The sequence below is a fragment of the Monodon monoceros genome, unplaced genomic scaffold (assembly GCF_005190385.1).
Source record: "Monodon monoceros isolate NGI ecotype Baffin Bay Population unplaced genomic scaffold, NGI_Narwhal_1 Super_Scaffold_9, whole genome shotgun sequence".
Taxonomy (NCBI): domain Eukaryota; kingdom Metazoa; phylum Chordata; class Mammalia; order Artiodactyla; family Monodontidae; genus Monodon; species Monodon monoceros.
In genome coordinates, this window is record NW_021703786.1 from 49,556,900 (window position 1) to 49,573,689 (window position 16,790).

Here is a 16,790-nt window from a genome sequence, read left to right on the forward strand (position 1 = left end):
CCTGGGAGAGCTTGTAATTGATCTGGGAGAGACACAAACACAGGTGGAGCCACCTGAGAACACTAACAAAGCCACCAGCCAGCAAATGCTAAATCAGCCACCACCCACAAAGTGCCTGACACTATGGGGGCGGAGAAGAGGGCAAAATCAAAGGCCTGGTAGCAATCTGAGAGGGCTTCCTGGAAGAGGAGACTGGGAGAGAAGGGAGCACTTGATGGAAATGTGGATGATCAGGAAGGAGGGGGCAGATCATCCTATACCAGAAGGGAGAAGAACCATGCTCAGAGAAATACGGGCAACCTGGCTTGGTGGAGGTCATGGGGGAGAGAGAAATACAACCCCGATTCAGCATCCCAAGCTCGGCCAGGTGCTGTCACAGGTGATCTCAGTCCCCAAGCACCTACTGTGTGCCAGGAATCATACTGGGCTGTTCCCATGCAAGATTTCAAATGTTAAGGCCCTCTTGTATACCAAATCCAGGCTAGGTGCTTACCTACACTTTGTTCCTTTATTAAACACCTACTGCACGTAAGCTCTGTTTCCCACTGAGTTTCTCACTTACTGAGCACCTGCTGTATACTAAGCCCTGTGCTGGGCACTTTTACAAATTGTCTCACTTGTGGCACACACATCATCCCATTTCTTAGGAAGAGAAATTAACATGTATTCAGTCCTTGCTGAGAGCCAAGCTCTGTGCACATCCCACTTAACAGGTGACACTGAGAACAAGCCAGGCAGAGAGCGGTCCTCAGTCTTAGGCTGGGGCAGCGGGTGAGGGAGGCCGTGAGGGAAAAGAGCTGAAGGTAAAACACTGCGAGAAAACCTACTTTGGGCACAAAAGGAATCCTGCTCCTATTTGTTTCTGGAACATTCAGTAGTTATTTTAGAGCCAAAATGCAGTCTCCTTTGCCAATTTCCTTTTTTCCTAAGAAGCTAGGCACTATGTTTACAATATTACATCTGTGCTCCCTCCTGGGCTCCCTGCTCAGAAACAAATGGGTCCGAGTTTGGTGAAAGGCCTAGCTTCCTTCCTTATCTTCCTGGAGACTGAAATGGTACAAAGAGTGGGACAGGGCAAATGGGACCACAGCCAGGGACCAGCTGCTGGTTTCAGGGCTCGATGAGAAAAAGAAGCCAGGTCCTCCCCGGGGACGTGCAGCTGTCAGAAGCAGCAAATGAGAGGGAAAGGAGGAATACACTGGAAGCAGAGGTCTCATTCAGGGTTCTCCAGTCAAGGAAAAGGCTGGATTCCTGCCCACGGCAGGTGTCCTAAGAGGTAAGGCTGTATGACTAGACAAGCTGGAGAGGGGTGTGGGGGTGTCACATGCAATAACCAGCTTGACGTCTCTGGGCGAGGAAGAGTGGCCTGGACAGTGAACAGACATGAGGTAGGAAGCCTGCCACAAGCCGGGCATCGTACTGAGCCCTACAATCAGAACCTTATGTGATCCCCACCACAACCCTCTAATGTACGTGGTGTTATCCCCATTTTACAGGTGAGGCAAATGAGGACACAAGATTACCAGCTTGCCCAGAGTCACATACCCCTCAGTGGCAGAGCTGGCTTCAAGCCACCACCTGCAGACCACGTCATGTACTCTTTATCACCAGCCTACACGATCAGGGCAGCTGGGCTCTGCTCACAGCTCTGCCCCTGATCACCTGGGAAACAGTCTTTTAGCCACTGTTTCTGCATCAGTCACAGTGGGGTAACCAGGAGCCCCGTCCCGCCTCCCACACAGGCTGCTGACCCGCGGCCTTGGTGGAATAACACAGTAGTTCAGGTTTTGATAAAAGGAACAAAGTTGAACAGACTGGCTTCTTGATTATGAAAATGGGGAAGGCGGCCTCGGTTCTCCAGGGAGACCAGACGCAGGCTTTCACCTCACACGCCCCAGGCTCCTGAAGCCATCCTGAACCCGGTTACCTGCTGGGTGTCTCCCTCGGTAAACGGCAGCTTTGTGGAGACGTGAAACATGATCTCCCTGTCCCGGAATATCGTGTACACTGATTCCACCCCCGTCTGTCCATGGGTCACATCCAGGCCTCCTCGGAAACTGTCAGGGGAACGGGAAAGTGCCAGGGGAAGAGAGAGAAAGAGAGAGAAGGGAAGTGGGCAACTTGGTACAACCTTCCCTAAGGACACGGGGGCAGGAGAATGAGAGAAGATGTGGAAGAGTTGAGGGCAGAGAGACTATGATTCTGGGAAAGCAGATAAGGCTCCTCTTCTGAGCAGATGAGCCCTGACTTCTAACCGTAAATTACTATTTCAAAGACAAAGGCAGGACCTCCATTCCAAGCCTTGGCTGTGTCCCCTCCACTCCATGGGAAGAGAGGTCGTCCATCCATCCACAACCCCAGACGAATGCCGTCCCAGCTGCTAGTGGCCCCCAAGGCTGGGCATAAGCCTTTGATCTCTGCAAGGCTGTGTCCAGGTCCTCAGCCCAGAGCCAGGGCAGCCGTCCATCCTTTTGGATGGTGGTGAGCCCCACAGGAGTATCCGGAGTCAGCGAGAAGAAGGGACAGATGCTTGACTTCTACCCAGCCAGTCCCGGATATGGAGACCCCACCACAGCAGCTGGGAGGTATCCAAGGAGGTCCCTTCTCTGGCTACCTCCTTGCAGGCAGGAAAAAAAAAAATACTAAGGAATGGGTGGGCTTCTCAGAGCTGCTCCTCCTTCCCTTATAGAAACATGGCTGCTAGCCATGGCTCATCTTCTTCAGCAAGGAGAGTGGGATACATGTTCCTTTAAGAAAATGAAATAAAACAGATCCTGAACATCAGGTCCCCCCAACCTCAAGCACTATAATACAAGCCAGAAATGTGCTCAGCCCCACATGGCGGAAAACACATGTGGCCAGGAGTTAGGTCCATTCAGGTTCTAGACCAGCTTCTACCGCTAAGTCAGCACATGACCTCGGGCATATCACTTAATCTCTTCCAGGCCTCAGTTTCCTTTCTCTTGAAAATAAAGGGATAGGATTACATGACCTCTGGGGTCCTTCCTGGTTTTAATATACTTTATTTCATCAGTTGCAAGATGGAACATTTTTTCCCATTTTAACCTCTCTGAAATCAGGATATATCTTATAAGGATGGCATCTCAGAGCCAATGGAAGGTGGTATAATAAGAACAATAACAATGACGACCAGTGCTTACTCTGCGTGGCACTGGCCTAAGTGCGTCACGTGCATTATCTATTTCAATTCTCCAGCAGGCTTGTGGGGTCAGTACTATCTTTATCTCCCTTTTTACAGACAAGGAAACTGAGGCTTGCAGAGGCTAAGTCACTTGTTCAAAGTCATAGAGCTAATTAGTGGCAGAGATGGGATTTTGACCCATGTGTGACTGGCTCCAGACAGCAGTGATGACCTTGAAGGGGGAGGAAGAGGAGGAGAGAAGGGAGCAGAGGAAATAAGTGATTATCAAGCACCTACTGCATGCCAGACACAGAGCTAGTGCGTTCACACATGTTAGGACATCCTGCGGCTGCTGAGGTGGGAAACTCTGAGGGCTCAGCCGTGTGCCAGCCACAAGGCAGAGAACAGGCTGGCCAGGTCCGAAGGCCCTCCCCAAGTGTTGCCTTTGTCAAGGAACATCAAAGGCCAGAGCTTTCCAAGAAATAGCTCCAATATTCTTTCTGTCCGCTTAGAGAACCACACACTGTTGCATAGGTTCCTGCCAGAGGGATTACGGTATTTGCACCAAAACTCTTAATTAACCATTCTTTTTGTGTTTTATCTAAAATGGGTCATTTCCCCCAAAACTACATAGGGTCCTCTTTCCGGAATGCCTAGCAGGTGAGTGACCTGCTCACCTGGAAGGGAAGGTGGATTCATTTCACTCTCGGTCTGAGCCAACCGTAATTAGGAAGGCAAATCTCAGGTGGAACGATTTCATCATGCATCCTAAGGGCCAAAGTCAATGCCTTTCAGACCATCTGCCATTCAGGATTATCCCCTGTACCACGAGATGCAATCTCGAGATGCAATCAATGAGTGTTGATCATTTGCTGAAAAATAATCCCATGTTCCTTGTGCGTGTTGTTAACTCTCACATGCAACCCCCTGAAACTCTGCAGTCAGTCCTCCCCCTTCCTCTAGGGCCTCATCAATAGGGGCAGAGCCATCACTTGGCTAAAACCCACCCTTTGAAGTCCTGCAGCGTGATGGTGTCTCCCAGCAGATCTAAGAACTCCTTGAAAGCTGCGCTCTCCTCACTGTTCCCAAAAAGCTCCTCCTCCAGGGTCTGAAAGAGAAACAGAAGAAGGGGCAGAAGTTCAGAAAAATAAGCCTTCTCGTTGCCGCCAAGAGAAGGAATGTGATTGTCCAGATACCTGGTCCCTTTCTTCCTTTCCCCATCCCCCTCATTTGCCATCCAGTGGCTCTGTCATCCACGGGAGGAAGGACTAATAGAGGCTCACTCAACAGAGCTGGATTTGGGGGGCCGGTTAATGAGGACTTTCTATTTGAACCAAAGCTGCTGCTCAGTTTAAAAAACAAAAAAAAAGGCAAAGCTGAAGCAAAGAATTCTTAGACTTGATACCAAAAACCAATCCAAAAATGAAAAATTAATGGTTGGACTTCTGACAAAGGACTAGTATCTAAAATACATAAAGAACTCTGAAAACGCAATAGTAATCAAAACCACAAAGAGGGACTTCCCTGGCGGTCCAGTGGTTAGGACTCCACACTTCCAATGCAGGGGGCACGGGTTTGATCCCTGGTTGGGGAACTAAGATACTGTGTGCCACGAGGTGCAGCCAAAAACAAACAAACAGACAAAAAAAAAAAAAACCACAATGAGATACCACTCACACCATAATCAAAACGAAAGACAATAAGACGTGTCAGTGAGGATGTGGAAAAATCAAAACCCGCTTACGTTGCTGGTGGGAATGTAAAATGGTGCCATCTCTTTGGAAAATAACCTGGCGGTTCCTCCAAAAACTAAGCATAGGGCTTCCCTGGTGGCGCAGTGGTTGAGAGTCCGCCTGCCGATGCAGGGGACACGGGTTCGTGCCCCGGTCCGGGAAGATCCCACATGCCACAGAGCGGCTGGGCCCGTGAGCCATGGCCGCTAAGCCTGCGCGTCCGGAGCCTGTGCTCCGCAACGGGAGAGGCCGCAACAGTGAGAGGCCCGTGTACCGCAAAAAAAAAAAACTAAGCATAGAGTTACCATATGATCCAGCAATTCCACTCCAAAGAATATACTCAAGAGAAATGAAAACAAAAGTCCATACAAAAAAAACTTGTACACGAATATTAGTATCAGCATTATTCATAATAGCCCCAAAGTAGAAACAATCAAAATGTCCATTAACTAACAAATGGATAAACAAAATGCGATATATCCATACAATGGAATATAATTCATCCATAAAAAAGAATAAAGTTCTGATTCATTGCACAACATGAATGAACCTTGAAAACATTATGCTAAGTAAAAGAACTAGACATTGAAGGCCACATATTATGATTCCATTTATATGAAATGTCCAGAACAGGCAAATCCACAGAGACAGAAATAGATTTGTGGCTGACAGGAGCTACAGAGTATGAGGGTGATGGGAGTGACTGCTAATGGGAATGGAGTTTCTTTTAGGGGTGGTGAAAATTTTCTGAAGTTAGCGGTGATAGTTGCACACTTCTGTGAACATACTACAAACCACTAAATTGTACACTTTATTGAGATATAAATCACATGCAGTTGTGAATTGTATGGTATGTCAGTTATACCTCAATAAAGCTGTTATTTAAAAATTTTAAACTCAACAGTAAAAAAAAACCCAATTAGAAAATGGTCAAAAGACATGAACAGTCATTTCACTCAAGAGGATATGCAAATGGCAAGTAGGATGTTCAATTAGAAAAGATGTTCAATGGCATTAGCTGTTAGAGAAATGCAAATTAAAACCATAATGAGATCTCACTACACATCTATCAGAATAGCTAAAATGAAAAATAGTAACCATACCAAATGGTGGCAAGGCTGTAGAGGAAATGGATCACTCACACATTGCTGGTGGGAATGTAAAATGGAGCAACCACGCCAGAAAACAGCGTGGCAGTTTCTTACAAAACTAAACATATAATCACCACACAACCAGGCAACGGCACTCCTAAGTATTTATCCCAGAGAAATGAAAACTTCTGCTCACATAAAAACCTGTATATAAATGTTCACAGTGGCTTTATCCATAATAGCCCCAAACTGGAGACAATCCAGATGTCTATCCCTCAATAGGTGAATGGTTACACAGACTGTGGTACGTCTAGGTATACCATGAAACACTACTCAGCAATGAAAAGGAACAAACCATTGATACACTCAGAAACGTGGATGAATCTCGCTGAGTGGAGAAAAGCCAATCCCCAAAGGTTATATATTGTATGATTCCTTTTATACAACATTTTTGAAATGACAAAGTTCTAGAAATTGGAGAACAGATCAGCGGTTGCCAGGGGTTAGGGACTGGAGCCGGGGAAGGGAGCGTGGAGGCAGGAGGGAGGTTAGCATGGTTATAAAAGCATGAGCCACACCAGGATCCTAGTGTTGGTGGAACTCTTCCGTATCTTGACTGTGGAACCTACATGTGTGATAAAATTATATACGATGACTAACAAATGGATAAACAAAATGTGATATATCCATACAATGGAATATAATTCACAGACATGCCACAAATGAGTATGTGTAAAATTGGGGAAATCTGAATAAGATCTGTGGATTGTATCACCATCAGTATCCCAGCTGTGATACTGTACTATCATTTTATAAGACATTACCTTTGGGGGAAACTGCATGAAGGGTACACAAGATCTCTCTGTATTATTTCTTATTAATACAACAGCATGGAAATTTACAAATATCAAAAAATTAAAAGTTTAATCATTTTTTTAAAAATAGAAAGCAAAGCTGAAAACAGTAGCAAGCTCTGCAATCGTGACAGGCTTAAAACACTGAGTGGCCCTGCCTGATCAAAAGGTTCTACCCACAGTGGCAGGCTCTGCAAACAGCTGAAGGCTCTGCAAACACCCATAGATGGCAATGAACAGCTGAAGATGACACAAAGACACTCCAGTCTGTGCAATCCCTTTAAGGAGGAAGTCTCTAATAGGTGATTCTTTAACATCTCCTTAATGCCTGCTTTATAAGAAGAAAGAACAGACCTCAGGTTCTAAGCCTTCAATAGGAAACAGAGTCTAGCTAGATTTCAATAACTTAATTTTGTTTTTTTACAGTATTTCTTTTTAGAATTACCTTCATTTCATGCAAGTGATACTAATTTCCCAGTAAGAGTAGTGACATAAAATATCCTTTAAAAATTGAATTTAAGGTGAAAGAAAACTTTAAAGAAAAGTAAGTAGTTAGTGGTATAGGTGCAATAAAAAAATGTAAGGGTAGAATGACATGATCTTGGATGTGGTTTGTGAACGTCTAAAATTTGGGAAACACTGCTTTCTAGCAGGGGTCAGCAAACTATGGCCTGGGGGCCAAATTGGGCCCACTGCCTATTTTTATAAATAAAGTTTTATTGGAACATGGCCAGACCAATTCATTTAGTATTGTCTACGGCTGCTTTTGAACTGCAAAGGCAGGGTTGAATAGTTGCAACACAAACAGTATGGCCCGTGAAGTCTAAAATATTTACTATCTGGCCCTTTACAGAAAAGGTTTCCTGATGCCTGATCTGTCACATGCCACGAAGGCATCCCAACTCTAGTCCAGCATGCTGTATGCCCCAGGTCATGAAGCTAGGGTTCGGGAGAATAGCTGCTTCTAAGCAACATACATCTTCTCCTGAGAAAACAATCCAGCTTATGCTCTGGGGTGTGCACCTCTCTCTAGGAATTACACCCAGATTGGTATTACTGTCTTTATTTTTATACTGGCCTTGAACGTGACCATGGACTCAGGGGAAATGTTCTTAGTCGTTACTGTATCCTCCACAGGCTTAGCAAAGTGCCTGACAAACAGAGAGTTAGATGGGGCTTATTTATATCCTAAAACCAGCATAGGGCTTTCACGCAACAAATGTTCATATATAATCCCCCCAATGTAGGTTTGCAAAACAACAATCCAAATATTTTAAGAAAAGACTTTTATCTGCCGGGGCGACCCCACCTTGCCTCAGCGGTGTCAGGTACATAAAGAACATACAGACTCCTTCAGACTCCTTCTCAGAGGTGGATGGTTAATGTTCAGTAATTATAACTCTGCTGGAATATTGGACTGTAATCACCTTATGAGATCTGCTTTGGTAAATTTCACAAGCAAAGAACTTTAATTAATGGGACTGTATTATCAGAGCTGTACAAAATAAAAATGCAGTATGTGAAAATAATTAGAGTGGCTACTTGAATAATTCCCTTAAATGATAAGATTTATCTGTGCTGGTCTTTCAGCTCCACAAGCCTTCATTAATTAGAGTGTTTTTAAGTGAACACATGCCTCTTGTGGTCTCATATCTTCAGACAAGGAAGTCCGCTATCATCCAGCTGAGAAACACACTGTCACACAAAAAAGATGACACAGATAATATTGAAAGATATTATCGATCTACCACTCACAGGGTCAAAACTTTTATTCATTCACATAACAAAAAATTGAGTGTATTTATATAAACACCCCATGCTAGGTTCTTGGATGATACAAAGATGAAATAGGTGTGGAACCTTCTTCCATACAACCCAGATGAGGAAATACCGGTGTGTCCAGCAGACCACTTCTCAGGATGCTAATAAAAGTTCATTGCAGGAGGATAGGAAGTTTGTGGTCAAATATGTATGGGAAACACGGAGTTCAACAAAGTTATAAAGAGTTCTCTACTCTGGCGGTTCTTAGAACCTTTAAAATGTTCCCACACAACTGACCACACCCACCTCCCTGGAACTCATCTGTTCACAGAGTACCTCACTGGACTAGTGTCTCATGGAACGCACTTTGAGAAACACCATTCTGGTCAACTGACACCAAAGCAGCGCGTGAGTGCTACAAGAGATAGAGGAGTACTATGTACTGGCAAAATTTTTAACAACCTCCTCTCCAAAGACAGAAAACAGAAGCCCTGGTGTTTGCCCATTTCCATGGTGTGAATACTTCCATCGTGGCTGATTTCAAGCTACCAGGGTGACATCAATGAACACAGAGCTGGGCAGAGAGCATACAGCTGATGCCAGGACACTACTCAAGTCTGGGGAGCAAAAGCTAATTCCCAGCCAGGAGAGTGGTGGGCAAGGAGAAAGCAGCCTGTGCTCATGCATTCCCTCCACCCAGTCCGACTTTTCTTGTGACGAACAGCTCATTGTTAAATATAAGCGGAGGGAGCCACGAAGAATTAGGATTCACTGCATGAAAAGCTACATTACCATTTAAGGGATCTGCAGGCCTTTTTGAGAGCAGCAGCCCACCTTGAAGATTCTACCACCTCCAGTCTAATTCATATATGAAATGTGGTCACTGTGTTCAGAGTATTTAAGAACGTAATGCAGGGCTCCTGTGCTTGGGGGATGGGAAAACAAAAGTCCCCAGGGAGAAACCACAGGATCTAGTGACCAGTATGGATTCGTGATGCTTACCTGCCTGGCTTTTTGATAAATGACCCCAAATTTGAAGGTGTTGTTGACGTCATGCTCATCGTAGGACACGATCATTTGGGAGGCCTGGAAAATGTGGGAAGAAGAAATCAGATTATTAACTTGGAGGCAAAATGAGGAGGCAAGTGGAAGGGGAAGCACCCATTTTGGTGGAGAACATGCCCCCCTGATATGAAACATCCACACAGGGAGGAAGAGAAAGGGTGAAGTCCAAAGTACACGGTCGAGATGCAACTCCAAAGGTCTCAGCTGTTCCCAGCCCCTGGGCTTCCGCCAGTGGTGACCAAACCTCTGGATCACCCATTCCATTTCCCTCCAGATATGCCAGCCAAGGCCTGGACACACAGGCAGTCCAGCAGGACGCGGGGAACTGACTTTACCCCAGTGTTCTATCTGGGGAGTAAAAAGTGCAGCTGGGACCCCAAAACCGGTCAGCGAGGATGATGCTGGCTCCAATTCCACCTCTAAGCAGCAGTGTGATTTTGAGCAAGGCACTGCTCCTGCCCAGACGTCAATCCCCTTTATCCATAAAATAAGAGGTCTCTAAGGCGGAACATACGCTAATTCAATATGCAAAGAAAAAACAAACAAAAAAACCCTGACCACTGGTTCCATTGAATTTTCTATTGTGCTTCAAAGAGTTGGTCAGAAACACTAAGCTCTCATTTTGAATCCACCGCTTTCACCTGTGCAGCTTTGAGTGAGCCACTTAACTTCCCTGGGCCTCAGTTTCCTCATCTGTTTCTTTATTATTATTATTATTTTGCCATGCTGCGCAGCATGCGGGATCTTAGTTCCCCGACCAGGGATTGAACCTGTGCCCCCTGCATTGGAAGCGCGGAGTCTTAACCACTGGACCACCAGGGAAGTCCCACCTCACCTGTTCAATGAAGACGTGTGGCTGTGAAGATTCAGTGAGATCAAGCACATGAAGTGCTGAGCACACAGCAGCTATTATCATCATCATCTATGTAAACCCTCCAGAAAGATCAGAGTTGGACCAGCTTGTTAGGAAACACAAGAGTTGGGGACTATTGGGATGGTCTCTGCAATAAAAAGGAGGGATTCGACCACATGTTTTGCTACAGGAAGAACAAACCAGGCATGACTTTTTGGCCAGAGTATGTGGCCCATGTCAGGTTGTCACCCCTGACATATCTCTGTGTGGCTCTCAGCTGCCTGAGGGAATGGACACTTCTCAGCTCCCCCTGGAAGAACAGCGCTGCCCGACCCCAAAGGGCGCCCCCCACTCCCGCCTGGGATGAGTCAAAGGCTTGGAGCAGTTGCCCTGCCCAGGAAGAGGCACCTGGTCATGGACACCTTCCAAGGAACATTCTAAACTCTGTGAATTGTAAAAACACACACACATCTCAGCCAGATTAACATCCCAGCCGGACGAAGCAGTCCTTCCAATCTAGAAAACATGAAAATACAGCTGCTCTCCCATTATTACCAGAGCCGGAGGCTTTCCAAGCTATAGAGAAAACTGCAAAAATGAGAGTCATCGGGTTCTCTCAGTGGCTGTGATTTGACAACAAAAATTGCCAAACTTGTAGTTAAGTTAGGGCTTTATGATGGGGTTTTGATGTTTGGTTAAACCTCACAAATTCAGCTTTAATTATAAAAGGGAGGGCAGTCTGAATGATAGAAAATATTCCATGGAGCACAGCATCTTACTGGGAAGCGCCTACAGATGCTCGGTGTGGGGGGGGGGGGGGAAGAGGCGTCTGAGAGAAGGGCTCTGGCACATTCTCTGTGCAGGAGAGGACCCTGCCATTAGCTCAGCCCCCGCATGGGGCCAAATAGTGTGTCAAGCCCAATTGTGAAGATATGAGGCTTCATTCCAGGGGGTTCTGGGTATCCCAGCCAGGACAGGACCCCTCTCCCCTCATCAAATGTCTCACCTCCTGGTTCCTGGCTGTCAGAACCGGGACTCGGAATGGACTCAATCAGCGCCAGCCAGCCCACCCCAGCGAGCCCCAGCCGGCCCACGGTGGATGCTCGGAAGCACTGCCCTGCTTCCACGACCTCTCCCCAGGCCCTGCAGGCTCGTGAAGCAGCAGCCAGTGCCCTGGGTCTCTTCCTATGGCCTATTTAAAGCGATTCACTGTCCATGGGTGATTAAGTCCTCTCATGGCATAATTGCTCTTGAGCGGGCTTGGGAGTTTGTTTTGTTATTATCGCTCTTCTCCCCACCCACACCCCGACATCAGAACTGGGGTCAAGTTCAGGCCAAGCCTAAGGAAACTGTTAACAGAGAATCAGCCAAGTTTATTAACTAGGGGGCCGGCGGAGGCTTGTAAGGCCTCAGACCTGTAGTAATGTTGGCAACAGGGAGCCGAGGTCTGGCCTTTTATTTCTTAGTGGGGTTCTGTCTTCTGCCCGCCTCGCCCCCTTCCTGATGGCTGACCAGGTCTGCAGCAGCCCCCCAGCTAGAGGCAGAATCACTCCCCAGCCCAGCACTGGCCTCAGGCAGGTACAACCAGACTGAGAAGCTGCACCACTGCTACCCGTCTGCCACCTCCACACAGCTGGGGACCAATTCTAGTGGGCTGGGGACCCAGGCATGGCTGAGGACGCGTTCCCAGCAGATCAGTTTGTGAAGGGGTGGGCAGGGAGAGGGGGAGACATGGAGGTGTATCACGGAGACCCCGCAAAACCCCCCAAGATGCAGAGAACTTCCCACAGAGCCCCAGGCGTGCAAATCCGTGCCAAATGGCAGAGCCCTGAGCAAGGGTGGGGGGGGAGGTCCTCACCTTGGGGTACAGGACAGGGTTGAATTTCAGCCCCACTGCGTCGTCACAGAAAGCCTAAGCACGGAGAGAGAAACACACAGCTCAGGGGCCATGTCCACGGAGGGCACCTGCGCTCCTCTGCCCACCAAGAAAAAGAGCGTGAGGCCAAGACCTGCGGGGCTCAGGCGGCCTGGGGTCAGATCCTGGTGCTACTACTGCTCACTCGCATGTGGTCGGGAAAGTCAAGGGACCTTCCTGGGGTTTCCTGCTGAAGTGAGGCCACCGAAGGTATCCGACACAGTTCTGCCTGGCATTCCCACTCCCAGAGTGTGGGTCCAACCCCACCCAGCTGACCATCCTTCTCACCCCACTTTGATCACTCACTTTCCAAGTTCCCAGGACCCCAGAGAAGTGACATGGGCCCCTCCACCAGCTGATGGCTCCTTACCTGGGGGGGCCCCTCCATCTCAATCAACAGCCCGGTCATCCCTCAACCCAACCGTCCTCGGCTGTGAAGTCTCCCCAGCTGCCCCCTCCCCTCCCTCCTCCTCTATTCTCCAACCCTGTCTCTCCATTTCTCTTGTCTCCTGAACTAGCTGTGAACTTGGGGGCAGAGACCATGGATTATCCTGTTCCCTGATCAGCCTCAGCAGTGAGGATGAGATGGGCAAGGTGTAGAGGAAAGGGGGGCATCCGCCAACCGCTCCCCCCAACCGCATCCATGCAGTCAAGGGCCCAAGAGGACAATGGCCTTCCCCTCCCCAAGGGCAGAGCCCACCCAGGACGAGCCTCCGCCCCCACCCCAGAGGCCAGACCTGGCCTAAAAGAGGAAGCCATCTCCTCTCAGTGTCACCTTTTACCTTTGCAATCTGAGGGACACTGGGCAACTTGCTCAGTCCGGCCAAGGGGATCCGCTCATGTACTGTCTTCACTTTGGACCTGCACACATGGATGAGGATGAGAAAGGGGTGTCCACAGAAATGGAGTCAATGAGGAAGGTGGCTGAGGTCACGCCAGGCCACAAGGCAGGTACTTGCTTCACATCACCCTGGGTCAGACCTGCCTCATTCCGCCCAACCCAGGCATTGGGCGCTGCACTCAAACTGGAAAATGGAATGCTACTTAGGGACCCCATGGGAAATGGATACTCAAAGAACCTGCCTGGTACAGCTGACTGCAACTGAAATACAGAAAATGCAAATAGCTACCTTCAAGCTCGACATTACTTTTTTGTTTCTTTGTGGGTTTTTTGTGTTCTCCAGAAGAACTGGGCAGAGCTTCTGGACATATTTGGGTCTGACATGCAATTAAACCTTTATGAAAAGAAAAACTAATATTTGAAAATCTGTATTCACGTAAAATATAGATGAGATGAAAGTTGCTTTATAAAGGGATTCACCATAAGGCTAAGTTTAGCCTGTTCCCCTGATTCATTCAGCACATTATGGAAGTGTTGAATTCTACTGAATGCTTTTCTGCATCTGCTGAGATAATCATATGGTTTTTAATCTGTTAACCTGGTGGATTACATTTCTGTTGAGCTATATTTTCAATCCACGGGTAAAACTCCTCTTGCTTACGATGTATTATTTTTTTCATATCCTGCTGAATTTAATTTATTGATTTTTTTTGTTTGTTTTTTGGCGGTACACGGGCCTCTCACTGTTGTGGCCTCTCCCATTGCGGAGCACAGGCTCCGGACGTGCAGGCTCAGCAGCCATGGCTCACGGCCCGGCCGCTCTGCGGCATGTGGGATCTTCCCGGACCGGGGCACGAACCCGTGTCCTCTGCATCGGCAGGCGGACTCTCAACCACTGTGCCACCAGGGAAGCCCAATTTATTGATATTTTATTTAGAGTTTCATATCTATGTTCAATAGCAACACTGGCCTATTTTATTTTCTTGTACTTCCCTTTTCAGGTTTTGATATCCAGGTGTTACTCCAGCCTCGTAAAACGGCTGGTGAGCATCTCATCCTTTGAAATAGTTTGTATACCATAGGAATTTTCTGTCCCTTAAAGGTTTGCTAAAATTTGTCTGAGATTTCACAGACAAATCTCTGGGCCTGCTGTTCTTCGTTGGGAGGATACCTGTGGCTATCAATTCGGTTCTTTTTTTTTTTTTTTTGGCTGCTTTCGGTCTTCGTTGCTGCGCAGTGTTTCTTTAGCTGTGGCGAGCGGGGGGCAGGGAGGCACCCTTGTTGCAGTGCGCGGGCTTCTCACTGCGGTGGCTTCACTTGTTGCAGAGCACAGGCTCTAGGCACGTGGGCTCAGTAGTTGTGGCACACAGGCTTAGTTGCTCTGCGGCATGTGGGATCTTCCTGGACCAGGGCTCGAACCCGTGTACCCTGCATTGGCAGGTGGATTCTTAACCATTGCACCACCAGGGAAGTCCCCCAATTCGGTTCTTTAATGGTGAACATTGAGGTTTTCTACTCCTTATTGAGTCACTTTTCGGAATTTATGGTTTTTTTCTATAAAATTATCCATCAAATGCATTGATATAAAGTTGTTTTTGGTATTCTCTTAAGGCTTCATTTCTATTTGCAGTCGTGTCCCTTCCTTCATTGTGGAAATAGTATCTGTTTGTATCTTTTCTCTGTTTTCCTTAGTCAGCCCTTGCTGGGGGTTTAGTTTATTAATCTCTTCAAAGAGATAGCTTTTGGTTTTGTCTATGACCTCTATTCTTTTTTTATTTTTGCTTTCTACTTCACTAGCTTATTCTTGCCTTTTTTATTTCTTTCCTTCTATTTTCTTTGGGTTTTTTTTTCTACTATTCTTTTCCTAACATCCTGACCTGCATGCTTACACACTGAATCTTTCTTCTTTTTTACAAATGCATATAAAACTATACATCTCTCCCTAAGTACCACTTTAATTGCATCCCACACATTGATAGGTAGTATTTTCATTGTCACTTAGTTCTAAATATTTTGTCAGTTTTCTGCGATTTCCCCTTCAGCACCTCAGTTATTTTAAAGGGTTTTCTTTATTTTTTTAACTTTCCAAATATATGAGTTTTATCTTTCAGTATTTTCATTGTTGATTTCTAGTTTAATTTTTGTTTATTCAGGGAACATACCCTATATATTAATTATTTGAAATTTGCTGACTTGATACGTGGACTTTTTTTTCATGTTCCATCTGAGCTTGAAAAAGAATGTATCTTTTTCTCTTTTGTTGAGTTCAGGAATGTATGTTACAAGATCAAATTTGTTAACTGTGTTGTTCAAATCTTCTATATCCTCACAAGTCTTTGTCTGCTTGGTCCATTGGCATCTGAGAGATGTTACTGAAATCTCCCACTATGAGGATTTGTCTGCTTCTTATATTCCTATCAGTTTTTGCCTTTTTAAATTCAAGACTATGTTACTAAATGCAAGTTCATGACTGTTAGATCTTCCAGGTGGACTGTTCTTTTGATCATCATGTAGGCTGAGGCCTCTGAGGGGTCCAGTAAAGGGCATCCTTCTCTGCCCAAGTTATGAACAAATACAGAAAAGAGAAATTAAAAGTAATTTGGGAATTAAAATAACTCCTTTGGCACTGATAAAGGTGAAGAGGAAGCACATGAGCTTACTGTGAAGGTGCAGTGGGTCTTCTGACTACACCCCAGAGTTACCCACACCCACAGGCAGTGCTGGGCAGGGGCAAGCCTCCTCTCGTGGGGTCTGCTCAGGTGGGACTTACAGTACAGGGAGCAGGGGGAATGCCCTGAGGGCAGCTAGCTCCAAGAGGGAAAGGGAAAAGAACACAGCTATACACATCAAGTTCTTACTCCCAAATTTAGCCTTGTATCAAGGGGGTGAAGAGAGCCAGGGGTGCCACACAGAAGTGTTCCCTTCACAGAGCAAGAAAATCAGGAGTAGGGAAGGATTCCCAAGTTACAAAGGAGTGTTCCTTTTATCCCTATTAACACTTTTCCCCTAAAACTCTATTTTGTCTGTTGCTCACCAGCTTTCTTCGTTAGTATTTCTCCAGCATATCTCTTCTTATTTCTTTATTTTAAATCTTTCCATGTCGTTTTTCTTTAGACATGTCTCTTATCAAGTAGAGTATAGCTGCATTTTTAGTTCAATCTGATAGCCTGATATTTTCATAGGCTAATTTATACTTGTGATTTCTAATGTACTTAGAATTACTTTTTATCATTGTGTGTTTTTAATAACCCTGTGTTTTCTTTTTACATAAGTTTCTGTAACTTTTAATACACATATTTATATTTTTCCAATGAACTCTAAACTTACTTGCTATCTCTCTCCTGAGGAAGGAGGGGACACAATAGCTACTGAACTCTTCCCTCCCACTGTCCTTCCTACATTTGTTTATAAATGTAATTCAAGAATCCTTTTTTTAAAAAAAAATACTTCCTTTCTCCAGTCAGTAATTAAACTCATCAACATAGTTTACCTATTTCTTCTCACTTTTTAGTTGCATCTTTCCTTTTGGTTTCTC

At 46.1% G+C, this 16,790-nt stretch overlaps 1 protein-coding gene across 6 annotated transcripts in view; it reads right to left on the bottom strand.

Annotated features, from left to right (window-relative positions):
• The window catches only part of RAP1GAP2 (RAP1 GTPase activating protein 2), a 187,203-nt gene that overhangs the window by 32,134 nt on the left and 138,279 nt on the right, over nucleotides 1-16,790 (bottom strand). For all 6 annotated transcript variants that reach the window (XM_029210687.1, XM_029210685.1, XM_029210689.1 and 3 more), the window contains 5 exons: nucleotides 13,197-13,275; nucleotides 12,358-12,411; nucleotides 9,584-9,667; nucleotides 4,150-4,250; nucleotides 1,928-2,057 (listed from right to left, as the gene is read on the bottom strand). In XM_029210687.1, coding sequence (XP_029066520.1) covers nucleotides 1,928-2,057; nucleotides 4,150-4,250; nucleotides 9,584-9,667; nucleotides 12,358-12,411; nucleotides 13,197-13,275 — 448 coding nt within the window. The remainder of the gene's footprint in view (nucleotides 1-1,927; nucleotides 2,058-4,149; nucleotides 4,251-9,583; nucleotides 9,668-12,357; nucleotides 12,412-13,196; nucleotides 13,276-16,790) is intronic.